The 25,034-nt window shown below is 40.3% G+C and overlaps 1 protein-coding gene across 4 annotated transcripts in view; it reads left to right on the forward strand.

Annotated features, from left to right (window-relative positions):
• The window catches only part of ELF1 (E74 like ETS transcription factor 1), an 87,238-nt gene that overhangs the window by 25,684 nt on the left and 36,520 nt on the right, over nt 1-25,034 (forward strand). For all 4 annotated transcript variants that reach the window (XM_066545038.1, XM_066545039.1, XM_066545040.1 and 1 more), the window contains exon 2: nt 23,771-24,080. In XM_066545038.1, the coding sequence (XP_066401135.1) occupies nt 24,009-24,080 (72 nt within the window). In that variant the 5' untranslated portion in view covers nt 23,771-24,008. The remainder of the gene's footprint in view (nt 1-23,770; nt 24,081-25,034) is intronic.

Here is a 25,034-nt window from a genome sequence, read left to right on the forward strand (position 1 = left end):
ACCCAGTGCTGACCACTGTCAGAAAATTAATGTTTAACTTGCCCTTCCAACCAGACTCAATTTCAAGTTAAAAGCAAGTTGACAAGGATACTGTCAGTTTCCTCTTCTTTGTGCCTGCTACATGTGCTGCCCTACATAATTTTGGAGCTAACAAGAATAGTTTCCCAAGGATGTGATGACATGGTTTGTTTTTAGTGGAGGCTGTCTTTCCAACCAGAAGATGACCCTCTTAGGAAGAGCTTTCATGAAAACTGTGTCTTGAAGGCACCAGGGCTTCACATTGTCTGCTGATGACAGAATTTGCCTGGCATTGTCCTCAGACGTGGTGGTTACAATATCCACTCGCATCCTCTTGATGCATTTTCTGTTTTGTGCTGTCACTCCTCCATCTCCAGAGCCTCTGTAAACTATTTACTCTCTGTAGCTATTCAAGCTTCGTCCTGATGCCTGTAAATTAGGCATGCAAATGAGAATATTTGCTATAAAGAAAATAATTGTGAAGCTTATGGCCATGGAGGGCAAAGGGTCGCAAACTGCACACGTTGCAAGAATTCACTTCCCTGTCTCATGGTGCCTCTGAACCAGCTTGTGGAGAGCTCTGTGAGCCCAGCAAAGGGCTCCAGGTACTCTTGGTAGTGAGCTATTGAGAGACCATCCTGTTGGTTTGGGTTTTTTTTAAAAAGACCAACTAGTGTTTATTTCAAAAAGAGAAAAGAAGGAACTGTAGAGAGGAAGCGTCTATTTGGGGACCTTTTTTCTTTACAGAAAAAAAGATGGTTTAGTCATATGAATGAAAATGAAACTTTCTGTTTTGAAAAACAGTCTGAAGTTTGCTGAGGATGGCTCGCAGCGTTTTCAAATGTGTGGGTCCTTTTTGGTGAAAAAAGTGTATTTATTTTAGTATCAGTTCAAAGTAACAATGAAATAAGTTGCTTTTGAAGCAACTAAATGAAACACAGTTTTAATTTGTCTGAACAGGCTGTAATCTGAGCAACCTGATTTAGTTGAGGATGTCCCTGCTCACAGTAGGGGGGTGGACTAGAGGACCTTTAAAGGTCCCTTCTAACAACAACTATTCTATGATTCTTACACAGAAACCATTAATTTAGCTTATTTAAATATGGACTATGAAGGAATTTCCAGAGAAAAAAAAGCAGAAAGAAAGTTACTTTTGACAGAATATTTTCCTATTTGGGCACTTCTGAAATACATCAAGCATTCATAATCAGATATATGTAATGCAACGTTCTACCATTTGTTTTTATAAAGACCTAATTGTCTTTTAGTATGGTCCTTCAAATCTTGTTTCAATGGTACTGGACTAGAAATAATTCTCAACAGTAAGAAATATTGAAAAACTTTTGCCAAACTACAGGATAAGTTCTTGGACTTATTTTTTTTTTTTTAATTATAACAAGGGCATTTGCAGAAAAGGTTTAATACTTTTGATGCAATGTAGCTAGAAGGGTATATTTTGCATATAGATTCTGGTGTCTGTAATGTCTAAAGTGTCTCTTATGGGTGCCATGTGTTCAGGTGGCTTCAGAAGCATTTTGTTAATTTGTACTTTTACACTTCATAAACAGAAAAGTGATGACATTTATTGATATATGATAATGTGAAATCTGTGCTTTTGAGGGGAGAGATGGTAGCAGTTATTACTTGCAGAGAGCTAGCTGGGTAAAATCCCATTGCCTTGAGAGAGGAAACTCAGGACTACTGATGCATGCATGCTGCACAGATGCAACATGTCAGTAAAAAAAGAAAATAGAAAAAAAATCAGTGTGAACTTTGGTTGGTTCATTTTTGCTGCCTTAAGTGAGGATCTCTAGGTGGGGTGAAACCTCTGCTGTGCAGAGAAAGTAGTTTCTTTTTGACAGAGACTGCCTTCAGAGAACCTGTTACACTGTCTGTCGTGAGCAAGCCTGGTATTTATTAACTAGATGGGACAATAATGCTAATGCCTTGATGCTGGCTCTGGTATTTTCACATACCATGTGCTTACAGAGCTTAGGTGCACACTGGAGGTTCTTCAGCCTCCCACCAGCTGCTTTTTCACTCCTAAGTGAAGGCAGCTTGTGTAACCTCCCTGCTGGCTCGGTGGCACATCCCATTAAAGCCATGCAGCAGCGGTTTGCATGGATGTGCCCTGGAGCACAGGAGGGAGGTTTGGGCTAAGCAAGTTTTACTCGGATAGTGAATGCTCCTGGAGGTGATGGGTTGTAAATCCTTAAACAGCTCATTTAGCATCTGCCCAGGCCCTTAGCTTGCCCTTAGGTAAGACTCAACAGTAAAGCTGTATTAGTTGTGGTAAAGTTGCAGTTTAAACTCTAGACCAACGTCTTTGTGAGCGTGCGAACCTGCACCAGTCTAATTTAATTTAAAATGTGCCTTTAGCAAAACAGTCAGAGGTGGGCATGGTCATTCCTGGATGTTTTCTTGGCAGGAGCACTCATCCAGCTGCTTGAGGACTGCCATCCTCATTTTTTCTTGCTGACAGCATAGATTGTTTTCTAGTGCTTTATTGCCTTCCCCTCCTATTCGCAAACCAAGCTGCTTGCGAGAGCAACCTTTTCCTTATCTGGTTCAGCCAAGATGAGCCAAGTTGGCAAGTCAGATGTCAATGCCACAGAAGTTGCTGGGCTGGTTGATTGAACCGGGTTAGGAATTGATTTCAGAGTGGTGGAGCTATGGAGTTTGTAAGAGCTGGGATTGAGCAACAAGGGGAAGGACGAAGTAGCACAGTTGTCCTTGGAAATGGACCACATTTCATGGCCAATGCTTCAGCAAAGCAATACTTAGGATGATTGACTTAACTCTCTTCTACATGTCACATCAAAACTTGTTTTCCAATGAATTATCTGAACACCATAGCTGGATGCTTCTGATTGAGAAGAAGAATGTGTTAACTAATAAATTAAATATTGCCCAAAGTTATGTAAAGGAATAAGCCTTAAAAATATAAAATGGGAGGAAAAGGTATGTGCTTGTTAATTTGGGATCACATGCAAATAAAAGCTTTTGGTGAAGACAGAAGCTTGGGCTTTTTTGTTCTTTTTACTTCTGTGAGAAGAACGGGAAGGAAACGCAGGGATGAGAACTGCATTGCTGCAGTTTTGAAAGAATGTTAACTTCTTGCTTTGTTTAAAAATATTTTAGTTATTCCTGTCTGCTAAATCAGGTTATTGAAATGAAATGATGACCTTTGCGCTGAGCCTGAAACAATGCAGAAGAAAAGCAGGTGTTCGAGAAGATTAAACCTCTTACCTTGGCTAAGAAGTGTTCTGGTAGGGCTGAGCTTCTAAGGGTGCCATATTCTTGCTGAGACTAAAAATGTAAGAATGAGGAAGAATTTTAGAAGTTGATTATGGTCAGTTGCCAAGAGCAATGCCATGATAAATTATTAACTCATTGCACTGTACTGCCTTGTAGTGCAAACAGAATAGCTGGTTATTGTGCTCTGCTTGGTAAGTCAACACTGTAAAAAATTCCTCAGTTGTCTGGAAAATATCTTCTTTGGGGTGTTTATTAAAGGGATATGGTAGAATTAAAAATCATGTTCCCCTCTTCTGAAGCTGGTTAAAACCAGTAGAAATCCACGGAGGCAGTTTCTTTCTTTCTGTCTGGGGAGCCTGGTCAGCGGTTGTCGGCCAGCTCGGTTTCGCTTTTGCTCCTCTCTTCTCACAGTGCTTTCGTGAGGTGTGGTCCCTCCTACCTTCCCGAAAAAACACACTGGAGCCAGGCAGTTGGGCTGTTAGGTGCAAAGACATGAGGCAAGTTGACTCACAGCTGTTCTGCTGGAAAAGCCACTGTGGAGACCACTCCTCCTGTTAGCTGTAACTGAGTCAGATGAACAAATGCAGGAGCGTGTGGGTACCTTCCTGATGCCGTGCAGCAGCAGTCTTGAGGAGTACATTTTCAATCTTTTAGAAATTAAGTCATCCTGATTTTTGTTTTGCTTCTATAAATGTAAATACTACAACATTTACCTTTTCATTTTTGCTTCAACTGTACAGAGCTTGGGAACTTAGATGATTTTAAAGTGTCTCAAAATAATTTATAAATGAATATTCCCCTCCCCCTCTTATATTAGCCCTATGCTCCTTACATTAAATTTCTAAGTGAATAATCTATAATTCATATAATAGATTTGAATTTGCCTGTAAATATTACTTTTTGTGTTTGTTATGCTTGGAGTTAGTACCATAGTAATACATCATGAAAATAAATATGTATGAGAATTTTGAAATGTTTGCTGTGATAAAATCTGTTGTTCTGTGTTGGACACAGATGAACTTTCAGGGTTAAAAAGAATATCTAGCTTGAGAGCAAACCATTTCTGGACCAGTGTCAGCATCTGCCACCCCAGTTTTCTTAGGAAAACATTAAATCCTGCCAGTACATGTTGCAAGATATGACCAACGTGACTTACGAACTAAGAAGCAAATCTGCAAAATGCTGTTGGCTACATAGTATTGTTGGAATCTGAGATGGAAAATACTTTTTTTTTTCAGTTCTCCTTTTGCCAATCTAGCAAAATTTAGTAAGGTTCAGTTCATGCTGCAAGGCTTTTTTGTTCAGAAAGGCTTTTGAGCAACCATTACTTTTTGTATCTTTCTTATTTTCTTTTTAAATTTGTTGGCTGCTTGGGATTACTTGAGTACTTGTCAAGGGTGGGACGTATGTCTTAAGTGGATGTCAGAAATGCTGCTGAAGCAAACGTTCTCTTAGTGTCTGATGGGTCCTAGTTTAGGGCTTTCATTCTGATTTCCAAGGCATGAAGTGGTGAAGCATTCAGTGACATGGAGTGATGTAGTATTGTCTTTTAAGGCAGGGGACACATGTGGTTCTGTGGAATAACCAAAGTGGTCATAGAACTCATGTGGCAGCACATGAAAGCCAGGGACAAAATATGCTGTATCAGAGGAACCTGATTGAAGAATATGTTTCTAGCTAGAAATGAGGAGAATTTCGACCCTGTTCTTTTACAGGGAATTGCAAACCTCTGACTTTGAGGTGGCTGTTCTACTAAGAGGAGGCATTTTTATTCTGAACTGTTTTGGGATAGGGACAGAGACCATGTTAGGATGGAGCACCTTGGTTCTGTGAAGGGTAAAATGTGTCAGATACTCCTTGAAATCCAGAGAAGATGTGTACTGCTTTTAGGTTTATGCAGAAAATTCTCCTAGACCACAGCAATACATGATAGTATAAAATCAATTAAATATCTACTGGTTGATGTACTTCCCAACTTACATGACTGACATGTCTCCTGTTGCTTTAATTGGCAGCCCTGCTGATAACAGCACAAAATTGGTTTTCCTCCATTTTATACCACCAGTTGGTCATTGATGGAGAACAGATATGAGGCTATCTGAATAATTTCTCATCCTGTCTGAAAATGCAGTTTTTAGGCCGACTAAGGAAATTATGTTTTCTGACAGATGATATTATAAGGAAATCTAAGACTGAACAGAAGACAACTTACACAGGAGCTGAGTATAGCCTATTGCCTTACATACAGATACTACAGAAGTTAAAGCTGTGCTGGAGTTTCTGCTTTTCACTGAAGTTTTGCTTTGTCTAGCAGTTGGTTTTTGTGCTTACCACATGAGTACCAAATGCTTCTTCGGGGTTTCAATTTTGCAGGAGACTAATAGGTGTGTTACTCTAGGTATTAGCGTTGGAAAGCCCTGTAGATCATTAACCTGTCCCTATTTCTAGGGACCACCTAGGCCAGGGTGGTCGTAGAAAAAGCTGGTACTGTATTTGGCAATGGGTTTTTTCCCGTCGGTTGTAGGTCACATCTGAAGATTTCAGAAAGAATCTTAAAAGATTTCATCTGCTAAGTAAAGTAACTTGGTTTCTTGGTGGTGTACAAGCCTGGTTGAGGAAGACCAGACTTGAAGACCTCCACAGGTGGCCTGCTTGTTGTCCCGGGCCCTGCTAGATGAGAACGTTGCACCAGTGTTTTGTGCACTGCTTCGGTGGCCTTCTGGGGCCACATTTCAATACGTTTGACCTGTTTGCTTCTTCTTCCATCCATCTGGCCGGCTTTCTGCACGTGGGCATAATTGACTTTGTTTTTCTCTCTTCTGTTTCTTCAGAAGGTGTCTTGGAGTGTCTGCTCGTGGCGGGCGGCCGCGGCCCGCGCAGGGGACAGACCTGGCAGTGCAGGCAGGAAGCGCTGGCGGCTGGGCCCGGGTATCTCGGGCTGTGCTTCCTGTCGTTAAACCACGAGCAGGGGAGCAGATGCGCCAGAGATGGCAGCGCCGCCTGCCCCAGGCAGCCATTGTGCAACCAACTGTCTCCTCAGCGCCACGCTCTGCGCCCGTGCGCCCAGGGCCTTGCTGTCCCTGCCAGCCCCTTCTTCAGGCACCTGAGAGTAAGGATTGGGGTTTATGTAGTACAACAGAAAGCAGGACTTGAACTCCTCAAGTGTGAATAAGCATGGCAGTTATCCTGGCACAGCGAGAGCTGAGGTCCAGCGTTTCGTTTTCCACAGCTCCCAGCGTGGGAGTTTTTAAATGCATCTGAGAAATGGGCAGGTTGGGCTTCAAGTTGTGCAATTTCGTTAATGTCTTTCTGGGCAGGTAATTGCCACGTTACCTGACCAGTTTTTATTGTAAAATCTGTGATCTTCTGAGTGTTTTTTTCCCTTTTTAATTATTAATTTTTTCATCTCAATACACTTGTAGTTTTGAGACAGCTCTGGCTTTGAGCTAAACAGCTTTTTGGAAGTGCACAGAAAAAGCACATAAAACCTTCTATTATAAACAATACAGTTTTTTTAATGTAAGTTGCATGATTTCTGAAGATATAGATGTTATTGCAACATAATTAATTTCCTGAAACTAGAACTCTAGTAGTATCTACCCCAGCACTAGATTTTAGAGAACTGAGTAGTCTGCACATCAAAATTATTTTAGAACTGAAACTGCGCATACATTTCAGCCTTTTTGTCTTGTTTGGTGATCTTTTCTTCCTCATCTGACAGCACTGGTGCTCCCAGAATATTGTTTTTTTCTCTTAAACCGTATGTTTGTTGACTAGCCAGCATTGAGTAGGGATGTCTTTACCATGTGATAAAATGATTCTGTACTATATGCTCTTTAAAATATAGGGTCTTAGCCTGAGGGTCACATTCCTCAGGGTGGGGAAGATTAGAAAGGTTGTAGGGGTAGTGAGATTGGGATAGGGTTGTGGATAAGGGGTTTGAGGATTTTTAGTTGCTGTTGGTTTAGGGTTTGTTCTCCTGCCTTGTGTTGGGCTATGGGGCGCTGTGCATGGCAGCCCACATGAGAGGTTCTGCATACACAGAGGAGCTGCACTCAGAGGCAGGCACCACTCTGAGCTCCTGGTTCCCCCGGGTGTCTGCAGGGCCAGGAGCCAGCACCACAAGGGCAAAACTCGGCATTTTGCCTCTGTGAAAGGCACCAGCTCTCGCATTTCTAACAGAGCTGCACTGGAAACCTTTCACAGCTACAGGATGATTCTGCTGGCCTTTCTCCCTTTCAGGTTTTGAGCACTGTTCTCAGTACTGTCATGTTTGAGAAAGGAAAGGTACAAACAGGGCACAACCCCTGAGGGGAAAATATAATAAAACCTCCACAAAGTGCTTGAAGTGTATGGCATCTTCTAAAAAGGCATAGATTTGGGGTTTTTACCCACCCCCACACAATTCTGATATTATTTCATTGTATCTATGGTCACAGTAAACCACTGAGACTTCACAGAAGCAGATGAAATGTTAGACAACAGAAATTAAAAAAAGAAAGGAGGGTAGAGGATAAATTAAATGATGGATTAGAAACTATGTAAAGCAGCCTGTCTCTGCATTACCTTGTTTATTGTACTACTTAATCTTCTGTCTACCACTCAGCTTTCCCTTGTGTTTTCTTCTTTTGCTTTTTTGGGGGGGCTTTTTTTGTTTGGTTGTGGTTTTTTTAGTTCTTTATTGGGGGATGTTTTGTATAGTTTTTTGTTTGTTTCATTGGGGTGTTTTGTTTTTGCCTTTTTTGTTTGGGTTTTGTTTGTTTTGTGGTGTATAATGGATTGTTATTTTTATTGGTTTTTTTCTTCTTTTTTTCTTCTTTTTTCATTTTTTTTTTTCCCTCCTGACTCTGTATGGGTTGAATGTTGTACTGGGAGAGGAAAGAGTAGGTTAGAAGTGACACATAAAAAACATTCTGCCTCTGGTTCCTATGATAATTTGTGGGTTTTCATAACAGGGATGATGTCTTCTGAGGAGCTTCTTGCGTGATGAGGCTGTGGTGCTGCAAGAAAAGCTGGAATGTTTGTTTTCCCAGAGACCTAAATGAAAATTGTCAGAGGGCTGGAACAGCTATCCTACAAAGAAAGTCTAAGAGAGTTGTTCAGTGCAGAAAAGAGAAGACTCCAGGGAGATCTTGCAGCCTTTCAGTGTATAGATGGGACTTTAAGAAGGATAGAGATGTTTTACCAAGTCCTGTAGTGCCAGGAAAAGGGACAATGTTTTTTGACTGAAAGAGCATAGATTTAGATTAGACATAAGGAAGACATTTTTGACAATGAGGGTGGAGAGGCACTGGTTACAGGGTGCTCAGAGTTGTGGATGCCCTATCCCTGGAAGCTTATGTTGGATGGAGCAATGTGATCTACTGACAGATGTCCCTGCTTCTGGCATTGGGTTTGGACTTCAATGATCTTCAAAGGTCCTTTCCAATCCAAACCATTTTTTGGTTGTCTGCACTGGGGCCTGCATCAACTCCTGATAGTTCAGAGAAGTCAGTTGTGACCCAAGGAAGGACCTTTCATTTTCAGGAGATGGAACCTACATTTGCTCCCATTCATTATATGGAAAACTTAGAGCAATCTTAGTCCTTTCTTTTGGAAGTGTTAGAGGTTCTTAGAATGAAGGAAAGGCAGGACCAATCTTCTCCTTGTGGGTTAAAGTGGGGAAGAGCTTCTGCAGAAGAAATATGTCTCCTCAATTCCCCTTCTGTGTATGACACTGTTAGGGTTTCTCTTTTGGGAAGTGTGAGTGGACTCATGCAGTCACCTCATTCAGACAATGCCTGAGAGAGGGGGCCAAATGCATGCTGAAGTATCTCTATTACTCACTCTGCAGAGCGGAGGGGAGGGAGAAAGAAGTCTCCAGGTTTGTGAGCCACTGGCTGTGGTGAGATTGTGCTGCTTCTTTTTTCAGAATGACACCAAGCTGGGCTCATAACTCAGCACAAGGTGATGGGATGATTTTGTGTTTTCCTTGGGTGATTTGGTTCCCTCCCAGTCTGCCTGCTGCCTTTCTTCCCCCCAGAGCTGGGGAGTAGGCTGGCTCACAGAGCCCCGTGGTGGGGGCTGCAGCTGGATGGCACAAGCACATGCATAGCAGCCACCTCTGATGCCTTATTTAGCTCTGCAAAAGACATGGGAACTTAAATGGTGAAATGAGGAAGAAGTGGGGCTTGAATTTCTCTACACCTGGTTGGTGGGAGCTCTGAAAGTTTTCAGAGTACACTGATTCTGTAGGTGTTTTCATGCAACACTCATAAATTCTGTGTCAAGTTCATTTCATTAGCAGTGAATTTCTGTGTCTCCCAAGAGCAGGTGTGTGCTCATGTAAGAGTGACTTAGGCTTCAGTGTACACTTCCCCAGACATTACGAAATGAGAAATACTGGCCTGTCCAGACACTGCCTTCCCTGGAGGGACCTTTGCAGACCCTGTTCCTTTTCCATAACACTCTTAAGAAAAATCTTTTTGCTTTTTTATTTTAATCTTATTGGTCTTTAAGTTGTGCTTTGTCACTGTTTGAAACCCCATGGTGGGAACTGTTAGTCTAACAACAGATCAGAAGTTAATTTATATTCCCTTAATAGCCAAGTTCAATAGTTTGAAATTCCCCAGACTAATAGTCTCCCTTCTTAATCCCACCCCATGCAAATACTTTAGAACACGAATTTAGGCTACACTGATCTGTAAAAAGAAAAATGTACAAATGGCATGGGAATATTACTTTCTGTCTTGTTCTGCATAGCTGCAAGTTAATGCATTTATTATTGTAATTATGCTAAACATCATGAAGAATATGCATTTTTAGAATTACCTGGAATGAATATATTGCATTTCAGAGTGCATTAAAATTGGGAGCTTAAAGGCCCAAAAAGCTAACTTTAATTATGTCTTGAGTGAATGTTCTCCACTACAACTGTGTAAGCAGTCTCTCACCTTGAGGAGGTTTTAAAGGCAGGATCTTAGATATTCTCTGCTTGGTTCTTTAACTAACTTTTTTTTTTTTCTGCAGACATTTAAATTAATTGAGTCTGTAACATTTTTTGTCCTGGGTAGATGTTCAGTCCAGCAGAAACATCTGTACTCTTCATACTGTTAATGCTGCTTCTCCAATTCAGTCAGCCTTCAGTACCTCATTGATTTTACCCAGCAGCAGCCTTTGAGGAAGGGCAATATTGAACAAATAGGTGAAGGGCATTGTTTTTAAAAAGGCATTTGGTTCTGGACCCTTACTGTGCAGGATTAAGAAGCAAAGACACCATCATACTTTTAAGTCCAAGGACCGGTGGGTGAGAAGCTGGACATGACCCAACAACGTGTGCTTGCAGCCCCAAAAGCCAGTTGCATCCTGGGCTGCATCAAAAGCAGTGTGGCCAGCAGGGTGAGGGATATGATTCTGCCCCTCTGCTCTGCTTTCCTGGGAGCCCACACTTCTGTGATTCTGTGAAAACAGCACAGTTCAGTGAATTACTGACTTGGAACCTGAAAGGTAATGATTACCTTTTGAAAAGCTGGCTGAAATGAGACAAATGTGCAAGAGTGAAATAAGAACAGTGTAGAAGCATTTGCCTCTCAAAATGTTATTCTTAAAGCACAAGAAGTGAGTAATGCTGAAGATGCTAGTAGGGAGAAAGAAGGAAAGATGATACCAAGTCTGGAGATAAAAAGCTCAAACTTGCAGCTTCTCTGCAGGGATGAAGGAGTCATCTCTGGAAAGTTTAGAGACAAGTGAATTGTGTTGCTTTTTTCCACATACAGTGGAGGGATACTCAGTGTGTCTACACTGAGATTATTGGTATAACCTCCACATAGAACTCTTTGTGCTGTGTGCTCCACACCCATAAGTAGTTGGCTGTCTAGTAACAAGGTGGTTTGTGTACCAAACAAGTTACAGCAAGAGCCTAAGGTCTGGGTTTTGTTGGTTTAGTTTTTTTTTTCTTTGTTTTGTTTTTCGAAGTCCCTCTGGCTATGTAATACTCACATTTTCTAACCAAGACCATGTCCCTCCCTCCTCTCAGTGCTGTGTGTGTGCTGGTGCTTTCTTAAAGTTGTATCCAATCTCAAGTTCAGTTTTAAGCTAATGTTCTGAAAGTATTCCTTGAGTTCAGAGCAAATTGGTCAGCAGGTGACTTTGCTCCCTTTCCTGCATGGTGCAGATCTTACCTATTGTTTTTTACTTGAGCATATCTGGAGTATTTTGTTCCTTCTTTCTCTTTGGTGAGCTGTGACACTGGTACAAATTTCCCATGCAGAAAGCACGTCCCAGCTCAGAGCTGTGACTCATGCTGAGGGAAAATACAGAGTTACAGCCTTCCAACCCAAATTAGCCTTTACCTTTCTACCTGTGAATTGAAAAGCTTATGTCCCTCAGTCTATAATTTTCAATAAATTTCAGTTTTCTTTGTTAGGCTTTAGATGACATGTGAGTTGCAGCCACAGTGATCTGTAAATTATGATACACTGGAAATCAGAAGATTTTACCTCAGAAAGGTGTAACAAATGTCTTGTCTCTGGAGATTCTCTTAAATATGTGGTTTGTTTTGGTCTTAGTTAAGAGACCAGGTCTATCCTGGCCTACATAAATGCTGTCTGAGCTACCGTAAAAAAACTGTTTAAACCAAAAATTAGGTTGAATGTTCTTGTGCTAAAAAACTCCAGACAATTATATTAGAAAAGACAAACAGTGAAAAAGACTACCCCAGACTTGTGAGACTTGGAGATCAATGGGAGGGAGTTCAGAAATTTGAGGGCTTTGGCTTCCCTGTGTGCAGCTGTTCCTTATCAGTCTGCCTAATTGTAGGTATGGTTTGGTACTTTGCACCTCTTCTTAAATTACCTTTCATTGCCATTTCTACAGACTCTTGAATTAAGTAATTCTGCTTGTGAGATGTTAGCAGGTGCTGTCACCTTTTCTTGGGTTGGGCATTTTTTTGTTGCTTTTTGGGGTTTTTTGAATCTATACGAAAGCTCAGTGCAAATATCAGCTTTGTGCTTTTGACAGTAGGAGATGTGCATTAATTTTTCTAAGAGATATGCTGATGGAGATTTGTCTCTCCTGTCCCAACCTCATGAGTGAGTCCCTGCCTGTGTTAGGAATAGTGTTGAACTCTCCAAACTCTAAAAGCCAAAAAAAAAACCTCACAATACTACTTGCCTTAGTTCACTCATAAAACTATTTCAGAAAAAACTTCTGAAAATAAGTAATCTCAATTGTTGTGACCGAATGGGTGACAAAATGGACCTTTGGGGATGTTTAGAGAAAGGTGTATGTTGGGGCACTGTATATGTGCTCTGACTGGTCACAGATTGTAGAAAACAGGTGACTTCTTGCCTGGTGCAGAAGTTCTCACTGATTAATTCCTGTGGTATAACCATTGGAAATGCGTGACTGAGTACTTAATTTCTTATATTTATGGGTAAAGGTGAATGAGGATCTTTGTGGCAAATAGATTAAAAACCTTCAGGCATGGTTTGCAAAAATATGTTTTAACTGATAAGCTTTATAAATGAGACTGAAATATATATCTATATTTTACTTGCATGTCATTGTTAACCACAGTGCTAGTTTAAATATAAGTGTTCTTGTAAATGAGTAGAATCTCTCAAGGACCAAAATGCTTGTCTAGTGCTGAGTTCGAGCAGCTTACAGATAGATATTAGTTGCAGTGCTTTGTGGTATGGGCTGTACTGTTTCTCATTACTAGCCCTCTTAGCCATTTTTTTTTTTTTTTGCTTTGCCTTGACTGTATGTGTGATTCTTATCTATTCTTCTTGTGTGTTTCATCTCTGCTCTCTTGAGCTAGCTTGCTTGTAAGAGTGTAATGGTCTTTCACCCTCTATTCTCAGCTTTAACAAAATGCACCACTGGTCCCAAGAAGGAGGATGCCTGTAGAACTCTGGATGAGTTGTAAGAATATACATATCCATTTGTTAAAACTCTATTTAAGTCCGAGATGCACGATGAGCATGTAGGAAAGCTAAGGTACCTGTCATACAAGAACACAAAATACTTTGTGTAGTCCTCTGAAGCACTACCACTGCAGCTGGTGGCCATGGGCTAGCCATGCATCTTGTGTAAAGAGGGAAATTGCTGCTCCTTTTGTTTCAGCATTGCAGGATTTGACTTGCCACTGTCTAAATTGTAGGTGCTAGTCTGTGAGAATAGGGTTAGCAGGACACCTTCCAGAAAGGGAAGTTGGGCTAAAAGCCATCAGGGAGATGGTGGAACAGCCAAGCCCAGGGCAGCACCGCATCCTGGCTGGGCAGAAGGAAGCCAGTGTTGCTGGGAGAGCCACGGGCTGGAAACACCTTCTCCTTGTGCCATTCCTTGTGCTGAGAACACGCCTGCCTGCCTCCTGCTCTAGCAGCAGGGTCTGAGGGGAGGCAGGGAATCAGTGTAATTACATGATCTTGAACCCAGAATGGGGATTGGGGTTTCTCAGACCTGCTGAGATAAACCACAAGTGCTTCCGGGCCAGGGCTCTTGTTGGAGGTAGGGTCTGCAAGTGCAGGTTTGTTCTTGGGGGCATCTTGGAGCCTCTGTTCTTGGCGTAGCCTGCCTATGTTCCACAGTTCCTAAAATGAAATCTCACTCCATTTTGTAAGCTGTGAGGTAAGAAGGAAAAAGGATTCCTCTGCTGCAAATGTTTTGTAGGTGATACAGTCTAACTCGGAATAAATGTTTCTCCTGTTGGTAGAAAGGGTTAAGGGCAGCAGGTATAGGCAGACTTAGGTATATGATATATTCGACTGTTTTGCAAGGTGCTATAAATGTTGGCTCCCTGTAATCTGATACCAGGGTAGGACAGGCTAACCTAATGGAGGAAAATAGACAGCAATGTAAAAGAACTGGAAATTCAAGTCTAGCTGACTAATACCAGCCTGCTCCAGAGGCTTTTGACTGTTCATTTTGCTGACAGCTGACAGCAAATGAGAGGCAAACATGGCCTAAACTGCTCTGTATCTTTACAGCTTTTTTAAAGACACTGCGAAGGTAAGACCCCTTATATTTCTCAAACTGGCACTTGCCAAATGCAGCCTTGAACATAAATATCACTGACAAGAACAAAGTACCAAACTGAGGCTTGAAGTCCAGGTCTGTCTGTGAGTTTGGGAAAGGGAGGCCTCAGCAGGTTCTGTGTGGATTAGTTTTGCCCCTTTCTAGCTGGTGCACGTCCATTAAATTCAGATTTCTGAGACTGCTCAAGTACTCAAACATAGAAATGCAAATCATACAGCACTTCTATGGCTATGTCAGAGAGTAATTTTGAATTATTGAACTATTTTGTTTGTTGTGCTTGACAGTCCAGTTAGAAGAGTTTTTTAAAAATTATTTGCAAAAAGAAATCCACGGAATGCTAAAAATCTGTGTTACAGAAGTTGTAATGGGGTTTTTACTGAGCTGGATCCTGTAGCAACTTTTGCAGAATACTGAAAAAGTCCTGTGGGAATTTAACTCCCTGATCTAGAATTACTGTTGCTTGGCTGGAAGAGGTTGCCTGGAGTAAGAAACTTTTAACTTGAACTTGATCTCTGCTGGCCTCTTTTTTTTGTTTTCCTTTTCTTTATTTTCATATATATATATAGTGCTCATTTGTAGTGAAGCTAAAAAGAAGTTATTGTTTTTGGCCATCAGTTTTTCTTTGGTAAATTTAACTTTTACCTGCAGGTGATTTAAAAATAATGACTGTGTTACTAATTTATAGGCAAAATGGTTTTTAGAGAACGATTGACAGTTTTATGTCAGTATTGGGTACAGACCAGCAACTGGTAATTTGTGAAGTTTGGCACCCTTCCAAAGCAATTATATTTAGTTTCTCTGATCTTTCTTCCTCCCACTGCCACTACTTCATTTTCCTGTGTGTACGTGTTAATCAAAAGAGCAACATCTTGCAGGGTCAAACAGTTCTTCCCCCCTCCACCCCTCTTTTACAGGTTTCCTCATATCCTGTTTTAGCTGTCTTCAGCCCTTCAGCTCTTTCTGAAAGATGCAAGGCAACTTTCCCTTAGAAATCAGTGAAATCTTACTTATCTGCGGTTCTATTGTTACAGATGCTTACAGGCTTGTAGTCTTAATGCTCCATAAAAGGTACTATTAAATGCAAGAAACCACTTAAAGGTGCCTCTTAAAACATTTATTTTGTGTCACTGGAATAATGCATTTGGTTTGCAAAAATTTCTGAACCCAATTTGGGATTTCATCAATTTACTGTTTTCTTGGTATCTTTTTTTAAAACAGCATTTTGAGTTTTTGTGCAGTGTGAAAAATAGGAAGATATATTTGATACTAATGTTACTTATTAATGCTGGTAATTTGGTTATCTTATTACAAGACATAAAACCAGTCTGCAAATTTACTATTGGATAAAATGGCATATACTAATTGTTATAGGAGAGGAAGTAATGAGAGACCTTTTGTTTTCCTTTCTCTCTATAATTAGTATCACTTACCACTTGGTGAGCTAGACTAAGTGGACATTTGCAGTGTCATATCCAACTTGTAGTCAATTTATTCTGGTTTTGCAATGTTTAATATATTACTATTTTTCTGATGGAGAATATGTAAATCCAAAAGTGTGCAGTTAACAGGAATAAATAACAGCAAAATCCTGCATTTAGAGACACGTGATTGCAATCTGCATTACTGAAGGTTTGTCGTGTGTTAAGACAGCTCTTTTCCATTGTTTAAAAAGAAATCCCTATGTAATGGGGCTGGTTGGGTCTGATTACATTGAGCTGTTTTTAAAACATTTTACAATTTTCCTAAGCTTTTCACTTCTGTTGTGTCTGTAGCAAGGAGTTTGAGCAAGTACATCTAGACCAATGCATTTTTAGTTGCTTTTCTTTCATTCTTTCAAAACTAATTGCCTTGTTGACTTAATTGAATGTCTCCCTGGGAAATATAATCACCTGATTTTCTCCTTTCTCTACCAATAGTGATGAATTAACTACAAAAGGCGGAATCAAGGGGCAGACCAAGTTAGTGAGTGTCAAGAGTTTTGGACCAGCAAACCACACTACCAGCCTCTGCATTTACTGGACATTAGTGTGTTTGTGTACTATTTTGCAGTAGCAAGAGGAGAAGCAGGTCTTTGCTATGAACGTTATGTTTTCAGCTGCTCCTTGGATCCATATTACATTACTGCAAAAGGCCATGCTTTCAAAAATATTCCCCGTAACAAAACCTGATGGTTTTGTTGGGATAAGAGACCTTTAGATAGTCCTACAGAGAATTCTTAGAAAGGTGGGCAGTCATGCTGTCGCTTGCCAGGGAGCTCAGTGTGGTGGTGTGCTTGTGGCCAGCATTTTTCAGGTGGTGAAGGCCTGGCTTGCACCCCTTCTCCTTTTTGACAATGCCTATGCACAGATGTTAGCTTTCCAAGACCAAGATGTTCATACTGAGGTGTTGATGCTGCTCCATTCCCTCGCTGGTAGACAGACTCTGGAATTCTTTCAGGCTTGGCAAACTGCGTGCTGTCCCCATGCACTGTCGGGGGGACACTGTCCTTTTAGGTCTCCTTTTTGGGGGTGGGGCAGTTCATCTTGTTTGGCTTTCAGTGAGCGAGGAGAAGATCAAACTGTATATTTTCCCAGTGGCACTGGGGTGTTGATGAGCAGCAGTGGGTGGAGGTGACTGAACTGGAAGCAGAGATGGAGGACTTTTGTGTATCCCCTTGTTGTATAGAGATGTGGGTTTTTTTTAATCCTTGGTAGGCAAAACAGCTGCACCAGAAGTTAAAAGTCAAGTCAGTAGAAGGGCATACATTTCATACGTATCCTTTGGTGCATGTGTGCTGCATGTGCACATGGATGTAAAGTGTGTTCATGCAACTGCAGCTGCTGTGTGTGCCTGGATCCGTGTGTCCTGCAGGCAGGTAGAGTAGGGGCTGTGCAGTGAATAAGTGATTTATCTGTGACCTGAGGCTTCAGTAACCCAAATTCAATCTGAAAAGTTTCAAAGCTGTATAAGTAGCCAGGTGATGGCTGGCTAACCACTTCTAAAAATTTACCCTGCTCTTCTCTTTTTGGAGTCTAATGTGCTGAAAGTTGGGCAGCTGCAAAGTGATGTTTGAATCCACTAAACAGTTTTGATTGGAATGGACAGAGAGCTGGGGGCTGGCAGGCAAGGAGGAAAAGAGGTCCAATCTCTCACATGATTTGGGGAGGAGAGGCGGAATGGAATTGTCCCATTGTGGGGGATAGGTCACGTCCCATCTCCTTAACCTCTTATACTATGCAGTCAGTCTATGAAGATGCAAAATTCAGTTCTTTTCATGTTGGAGGAATGGGAAGTGTATTTGGACTCTCTATTCCCCCTGGAGTGTCCTTGCTCCCCTGCTTTAGGTCAGCTAACTTTTCCTGTTAAGTTGATTCTACTTTGCTAGAGCAAATATTGCAGACAGGTGGCTAAAACCCGGCCTTTCCCTGCCTGATCAAATTGGGGAGGCTTGCTCTTAACAGATGCTCAAGTACTTTTTTTTTTGAGCTCAGGAGCTTCAGTAGAAAAGCCTGTTTCACCTCAGTATCTTTTGGGTCGCTCTTTAGGCCTGGCCTGTTGGTGGTAGGCTGATCTTTTGTTGTTGCAGCATAAATCAATTACTTAGAGTGCTTTACATCTACACACCTACGCTGATTTGAGGCTGCCTCAACACATTGAGCGTGCTGGTGGGAGAGGATACAGAGGAAAAAAAGCCTCAACTATACTTCTGATTTTTTTCAGCTTTCCCAGCAGTGCTCTGCCAGGTTGCGAGGTTTGTGTACAACAGCTGTGTTACATAAATGTGCTGAATAAAAGAGACTTAAAAAAATCTGAGGGAGCATGGGAGATTGGAAGAAAAGAGTTTTCAGGGGTGGGGGAGTCTGTAAACAGTGGTGGAGCCATTACTGTTAGTAGTCTGGAAAGGAATCTGGCCTCAAATTAAAATATTTGGGCTAAAAGAGATAGTTACAAAAAAGAGATGAAAATGTGAGTTTATTTTTTTTTTGTGATGGCAAAGAGCTTGTTGCTTGCATTTGTTGTTTTTTTTTCTCTTTGGAGTAAACATCTGTTTTTGTGTCAAGAGGGTTCCTTTAATTTCTTCGATATTGACTGGATTTTGTGTCAACTTTGGGGGTTTATACTTGTTTATATTTAACAGATAAACCCTTTACTCTCTGTCCTTCTTGCTGTATATGCACTGAGAGCCTGTGGTTTCCAGACGGGCTGCAAAACAAGGATTTATTGATACTGATGATTTCTTTGTCCTTAATGAAAGCTCAGCAAAGGTCACTCTGTTGGCTTTTATTATGTCAGCTGCCCTTTGCACAGTTTGCTCTAGGCAGCATGGATGCTCTCAGAAGACTTGAGTCTGTTCTTTATGTTGCTTCTTTCCTTCCTCAGTTCTACCCTCTTAACCATGTTGTTTTTCTATCTCCTTTAATTTGTGTGAGCAGTAGAAAGACTGACATTTCAGAAACTTTTTGTGGCAAGTGACATATATTAATTTGTTCTTCTTGTCATTTCATCATTGCAGATGCCCTGAGTCTAAGCACATGTTTCAAATCCCTTGTCCTGTGCAAATTTGTGATATTACTGGATAGTAAAAATTAGTCCATGAAGAACTATTAGTCCATGAAGAACTATTAGTCCATGACACAGAATACTAAACTGTTAACATTTATGCTTGGTGTGAACTAAATATAAAGATCATTGTTGATCTGGGATTTCTGCATTAAGAGAACTGCAATATTATTCAGCTTTGCCCTCCTTTTTAAGAAAACCTGACTCTACGATGATACTTGTTGACTCTTCAGAAGGTGAACTGACTCTGGGTTGAACTATCCTTAACCTCTGCTGGTAGAATGGAGTTAGAAATTTGAGTGAAATGGTGTGGTTACCATCCATGTGTTTGACCTCACCTGAGATGATTCTCAGATGATTCTGTTCAGATTTCTTTCATCTTCCCTTTCCTCTCATTCCGTCCCCTCTTTTCTCTGTATCCAAGATGGTGTAGAGGAGGGAGGGGTTCAGCTTTACATTTCTGTTAAGTCACAACTTTGACATTTCTAGGCTAATGCTACTGCTACAGACTGTCTTAGGAAATCAACGGGAAAGTCCAATCTCAAGTGATTTGTCCCTGTGTTGAATGAGTGGAACTGTTTCATCAGTAACTCAGAATTCAGATCTGCACTTGAATCTTAAAGCACTAAGCTGGTTCTTGATTTAAATGTATGAATGATCTTATTAATTTCATGAGAAAGGCAGTGCAGGATGATTACAGTAATCTTTAGTAACCCTAAATGGGACTGGATCCAGTAGCTTCCTGGAGACATCTTTCAGCTCATCTGGGATGCTCTCAGTAGCAAGACTTGAGTCTTCTAAGCTCATAGCTGACCTTTAGCAAATTTTTCGGTTTCTGCCTGGTACTTTGATGCCTGCTACACCTGCTCCAGTGTGGTGCCATTGTCTTATTTTGGTGTTCTGCATTACAGTGCTTGAATGATAAGGTAGTGGCTCATATTATCAGGATTTGAAGGAGAATTTGTGGATTCCAGCATGGATCCTAGTTGCAATATTGCAGCTTCACCATTGGGACCAAAAGTGTTGGTTCTGGAGGTATTTCTTAGAAGCTTTGTTGAACTGGCTCAGTTAGTCCTCAGCGGGCTAGGACTGACTAGAAGGTATAAATAATAAAGAGTGGTGGGGGAAAATTTGTGATGTCTAGCTGATGTTTAGGACAGAATCCTACAGTGCATCTTCTGGGATACCAGAGTAGCATGTACTAAAGCTTAGATTGAGTGAATGTGCTTTTTGACAGACTGAGGAGCTTGTTCCTAGATGTTGAAATCAGTGGGTGAGGGAGCTTCCAGGTGTATTGAAATAATTTGAGTTCTGTTTCAAGGATTAACCAAAATCAAGATGTTTTTTATATTGTTGTGTTTTAATGCTGCTTTTTATAATATATTTGTACAACAATTAGTAAAAATGAAACCAAAACCTTACTTCCTCCTGAAGTAAGTAGTAGTTCTGAAAATTTCATGTAAATTTTATGATAATATATATGGGGTTCCCTTTCTCCTAGGATTATTTGTATGTAGTCAAGCTTACTGTGCATGTGAATAGAATTTACACTTTTTTATGCTGTTTGCAAATATTATTGCAAATATTATTTTCTACTTGCAGATGTATGTAAAATCAGGCAGGGGATAAATGGCATTACATAGCAAAAACAATAGTCGTGTTTGTGTTAGCCTATAGACAGCAGGACCCTGTGATAGTTGGAATAATGAAAGCACAGTTTACAAAAATAGATGTGAAGGAAAATATAGCTGGTTTAGAATTCTGCTGGGTTCTGTGAAAAGCTGCTCTTGTTTTCTATATGGCAGAGAAAGTGATATGGATTAAAGGAAAGCACTTTTGCATTATTCTGCTGTGCTGTTGTTGCCCAATAGATCATTTGCTATTACTATACACTGAACAGAAGTAATGAAAAATATCCTGCAAACAGTAATAGTCTGAGTCCCTAACTTTTATAAGGTTAGATATAAAAGCTCACTAAAGCTTGTTCACTCACTTGTCTTTGGATTTGGTACTAATGTTGTGGTAGATGTTTCTTTTGTAAAAAGAATGTATCACTTGTCTTTATTTATAGAGCCCTTGGTGGTTTTGGGGTCAGGGTGTAGGGGAGAAGGAACAGTCTCACATCACTGCATCACTACAGTGCAGAACTCATAAAGCAGCTTTTGACTGACCATTCCTACAGTGGCATCAGATGATTACTTTCATGTTAGCATAGTGTCACTGGTTTAAGCATTGTTTGTGTTGATCAAATGTAATATGCTGCTGCAGTCTCTTAAATGATATTAAATCAGGATAATTAGTTTTGTATTGAGAGTTTTGTTTCTTTTTTAAAATAAAAAGTAAGGAAATATTTCTTTATGGCTTTTAGTAAGTTTACTGTCACAGCTTTTATATCTTATGCATTTAGTGTATATTTTGATATTGTAGTATCTACTGTAAAATATTAATATTTTACAGAATAATGGATAACCTGGCACTAATGGAAGAAAATGTCAGCTCCCAGTGCATGTGGGGAGCTTTTAAAAATTTTAGGGTAGCTTGACCTCCAGTTTTCCTTATATTTAAGACCTTACTGGGTAACCTGTGTCTCCAACCTGTCCTGTATCCCAATTTTACATTGACTGTATTGTTATTGACCTTAGAAAGTTACTGGGTCTTAAGAACTTGTAGCCTTTGTTCATACTTGTGGCTTCAGTAAAGGCTCCTAAAGGCTGTGATTATAAGCCCTTGCAGTATTCTGACTCTGAACAATTGGTTTAACCTCCATTTAAACAGAAGTTTAAATTTGGACAGCTGAGGAAGTTCTTGTATTTCCCTGTTTGCCTTGTGATCCTTTACAGTGAAGTTGCTCTTCAGTGATTAGAGGGTGTGACTTAAAATATTGTTTCATCTTGTTGGACTGTTACAATTTATTCCTAAGCAGGAACCAAAATAGAAGTTGTACTTCTATTACTTAATGTAAAGTTTAGTCAATGTAAATTTCCATAACTGTCTTCTCTTCTGAAAAAGTTGGTGTATCCCTGTTGGCATAGATTGACCCACTTGAATTGGTGTCTGTAGGTAATATTAAACTATATATTATATAGTTATATACTTCATTTTCAGACTGGTATACAGGATGATAGGAGTCTAGGATGGGCCAAGCTGTGCTTACTCCCACTATGCTGGCAATGTGTGTCTACTCCCTAATGGCATCTTCCAAAAGGCGAGGCCAAATAATTAGATTTTGGGAAGTCACCCAGGATTATATGGTTGCATGTAATGCTTTCAGTGCCACAACTCCGCCAAAGTATGGACAAAGCCTTGTTAACTATTCAAGTCAACCACTAAAGTGGCAAGTGCTGAGGTTGAAATGGTTCCTACAGCACTTCCTTCTCTGTTCATGCATGCAACTCTCATTAAAGCAAATATTCTGTTGTTAAGGTTGTGGCTACTCTTACAAACCTTTTAACAGCTAATTAGAGCACACTTTGGAAGTTGGGGAGGTTCTCCTTTTTGCATAGTCTTGAGTTTCCTGATTTCTTAGAAGGGTAGGATCTAGTGACTTAAATGCCTAAATGCTCTGCCATCACTACTTAGGAATTTGGGAATACCACAACCTATACAGGAAATGCAGCTGTTACATTTCCTAGAGTGAGGGAGTACAAGTCTCTGACATGTTCCTCCCTAATTAAATTGCTTGGCAGTGGGGAGAAGAAGATGATCTTCATTTTTTTGAGTTTGACCCTACTGCAAAAATAAGGCAAAGTTAAACCTTCTGTACAAAGGCAGATGCTAATCATCACCAAAGGCACTGACATTGATTCTCCTGTGGGTCTCACTCTGGATGGGTGCATCTTAGACCTCTGCCCCTTATTCTTTTTTCACAGCAGCTCTTAATCGAAGGCAGTTTAAAGAATTTTGCTCAAAACACTAGGAACTGCACATTTTTCTTCTTTTAAAATATATTGATTTAAATTCCTAGGCACCAACACATTCCTTAGGTTCCTAATTTTAGACACCTGCTCCCATTATTATTTGAAATGGTAGATTTTTAAGTTCATGTCTGGGTCACCTGAGTTGTATACAAAGAGTTCTTCTTGTGCTTGCCTCTTTCCCCAGAGGTGGTGCAGCAGCCTCTTGGTCAGCTCACCCTAACTGAGTTTACCTTTGGCACAGATGAGTAAGTAACAGCATGGGAGCTGTGGGCAGGCATCCTTTCACCAAAGCTGTTTATGTTCAGTAGTTGGGGATTTTTTTTCTTTGTACTGTGCAGTTTTTTTGACAGTTCTAATTTGCCGTGATGTGGCCAGTGCTGTTTCCTTCCGGCTGCTTGAGAACCTCTGGTAGAGATAAGGGTACATTCACAGTACATTTTTAATATGAAGCTGAAGATCTGTTTCATGTAGGAACGTGGGCACTCTCTGGATTGTACAAAGAATTTATTGATTGGTTTCATCATTTTTACATAGGGATTCAAGATCCAGAACATTTTACTTGCAAAACAACAATTTTGTTAAATTTCAACTGTGTGTGAAGAAGAAATGTGATACACTTGGGATATCCTACAGCTGAGTAGGTCTGTCTGAGTTTTGTATTTTTACTTTGAATAAACTGTGAAGATGAGAGGTACTGATGAATGTGAAAACTGCGTATCTGAATCAAATGAAAATATGGATTTTCTCTTTAACTTTTGTAAGATTTCCTTAGACTCATGCTTTTAATATGAAACACTTTGAAACTGATGTCATATTTCCTGAAACAGTTCTGTTTCAGGTAATGAAAGTTCTTATACATTAATCAGTAAAAGTAATACCTTTGGAGACACAAAAGTGTCTGACTTCCTTGGATGTAGATAGAATAGTTTTAATACATAGAAAGCTTTACTGCCACTGCTACAATTTCACATCGCTAAAGTAACAATTTTTTAATGATATTTTTTTTATTTTTCCCTCCACAGTGGTAAAGGCTATCGAGGCGGGAAGAACAACTCAGGAAAGGTTTTGCCTTGGTTTGTTTTGCTTTGAGAAGAGAAGAACCCAGGAACACTGATGATCTAAGAAACACAAACATTGATACTTGATCCATTTTGTGAACCTGCCTTTCTGCCCAGCTGGACCTCAGTGAAGCTCTCTGTTCTTTCACATTCAAGAACATTTTTCTTTGTATGTGGAGCTGAGACCTGGGAATGCGTTATTATGGCAGCAGTTGTACAGCAGAATGAGCTTGTGTTTGAATTTGCCAGCAACGTCATGGAGGATGAGCAGCAGGTATGGGATGGTCTAAGAAACCATATTTGTACAAGTTGGTGTTAGGAGTATTGTGAAACATGAGGAAAAAATGTGGTGTAAAACACAAAAAGGAAACATTGAGGTCATTATTGTTGCAGCAGATCTTTGTGCTGTTTCAAAAGCTTCCGGTTGCTTCCCGTAACTTGCATGCGCGGAACAGAAATTGGCTGAAATGTTATAACCTCTGCAGTATTGCAGAGATATCTTCCTCCAAAACTATTTTTCCTGTTTTGCTGATTTGTGCCAGTAGAATCCATGCATATGTGATATAGAATTCTCAAAATGATGGTATTTTGTAGTAGTTTCAACTTCTCTAGTGTACTAGGATAAAATTCAGAGTAGAAGTAATGGTCATCCTGCAGATGACTGGAAGGGGCAGTACATACCTGCTCTCTGTTACTTACAGGTTGGTTTCAAAATTGTGTTACTGCACGATGGTTATTCAGAAATAAGCTTGAAATTAATTTACACTGGTTTCTTTTACACTACAGGGAAAATATGTCTGTTTCTACCTACGCAGACTCTCAGTTAGGTGGTGATTATTTAAACCACATCCTGTGAGTCCTGAAGCTTCAGTGTAGGATTCCTATTGTAAAAATAATGCAGCTTCTCTATAGCTGGTGGTCAAAATTAGAGCTTGCATTTATTAACAAGAAATGACGTGTCTGAGCCTTTTTAAAAGGCTAAGTGCCATGACAAACTGTTCCTTTTTTGTTAATGTAAAAAGCATTTATTCTCCTCTCTTAAAAAAATACCCTGCTTTTGGTTTTATGATCTTGTCTCTGGTTTTCTGTATGGCCTAATATCTGTCTGGGTCACTGGCCTGTTTCTGCTGTCAAAGTCATGCGATCATTTCAATGAACTGAGTGTTGTCTGTCTAAAGTGCTAACTCAGTTTTGGGTGGAATTAGTAATGTAACTTCCTTCCCTGTAT

Source organism: Molothrus aeneus, chromosome 2 (genome assembly GCF_037042795.1).
Source record: "Molothrus aeneus isolate 106 chromosome 2, BPBGC_Maene_1.0, whole genome shotgun sequence".
NCBI lineage: Eukaryota > Metazoa > Chordata > Aves > Passeriformes > Icteridae > Molothrus > Molothrus aeneus.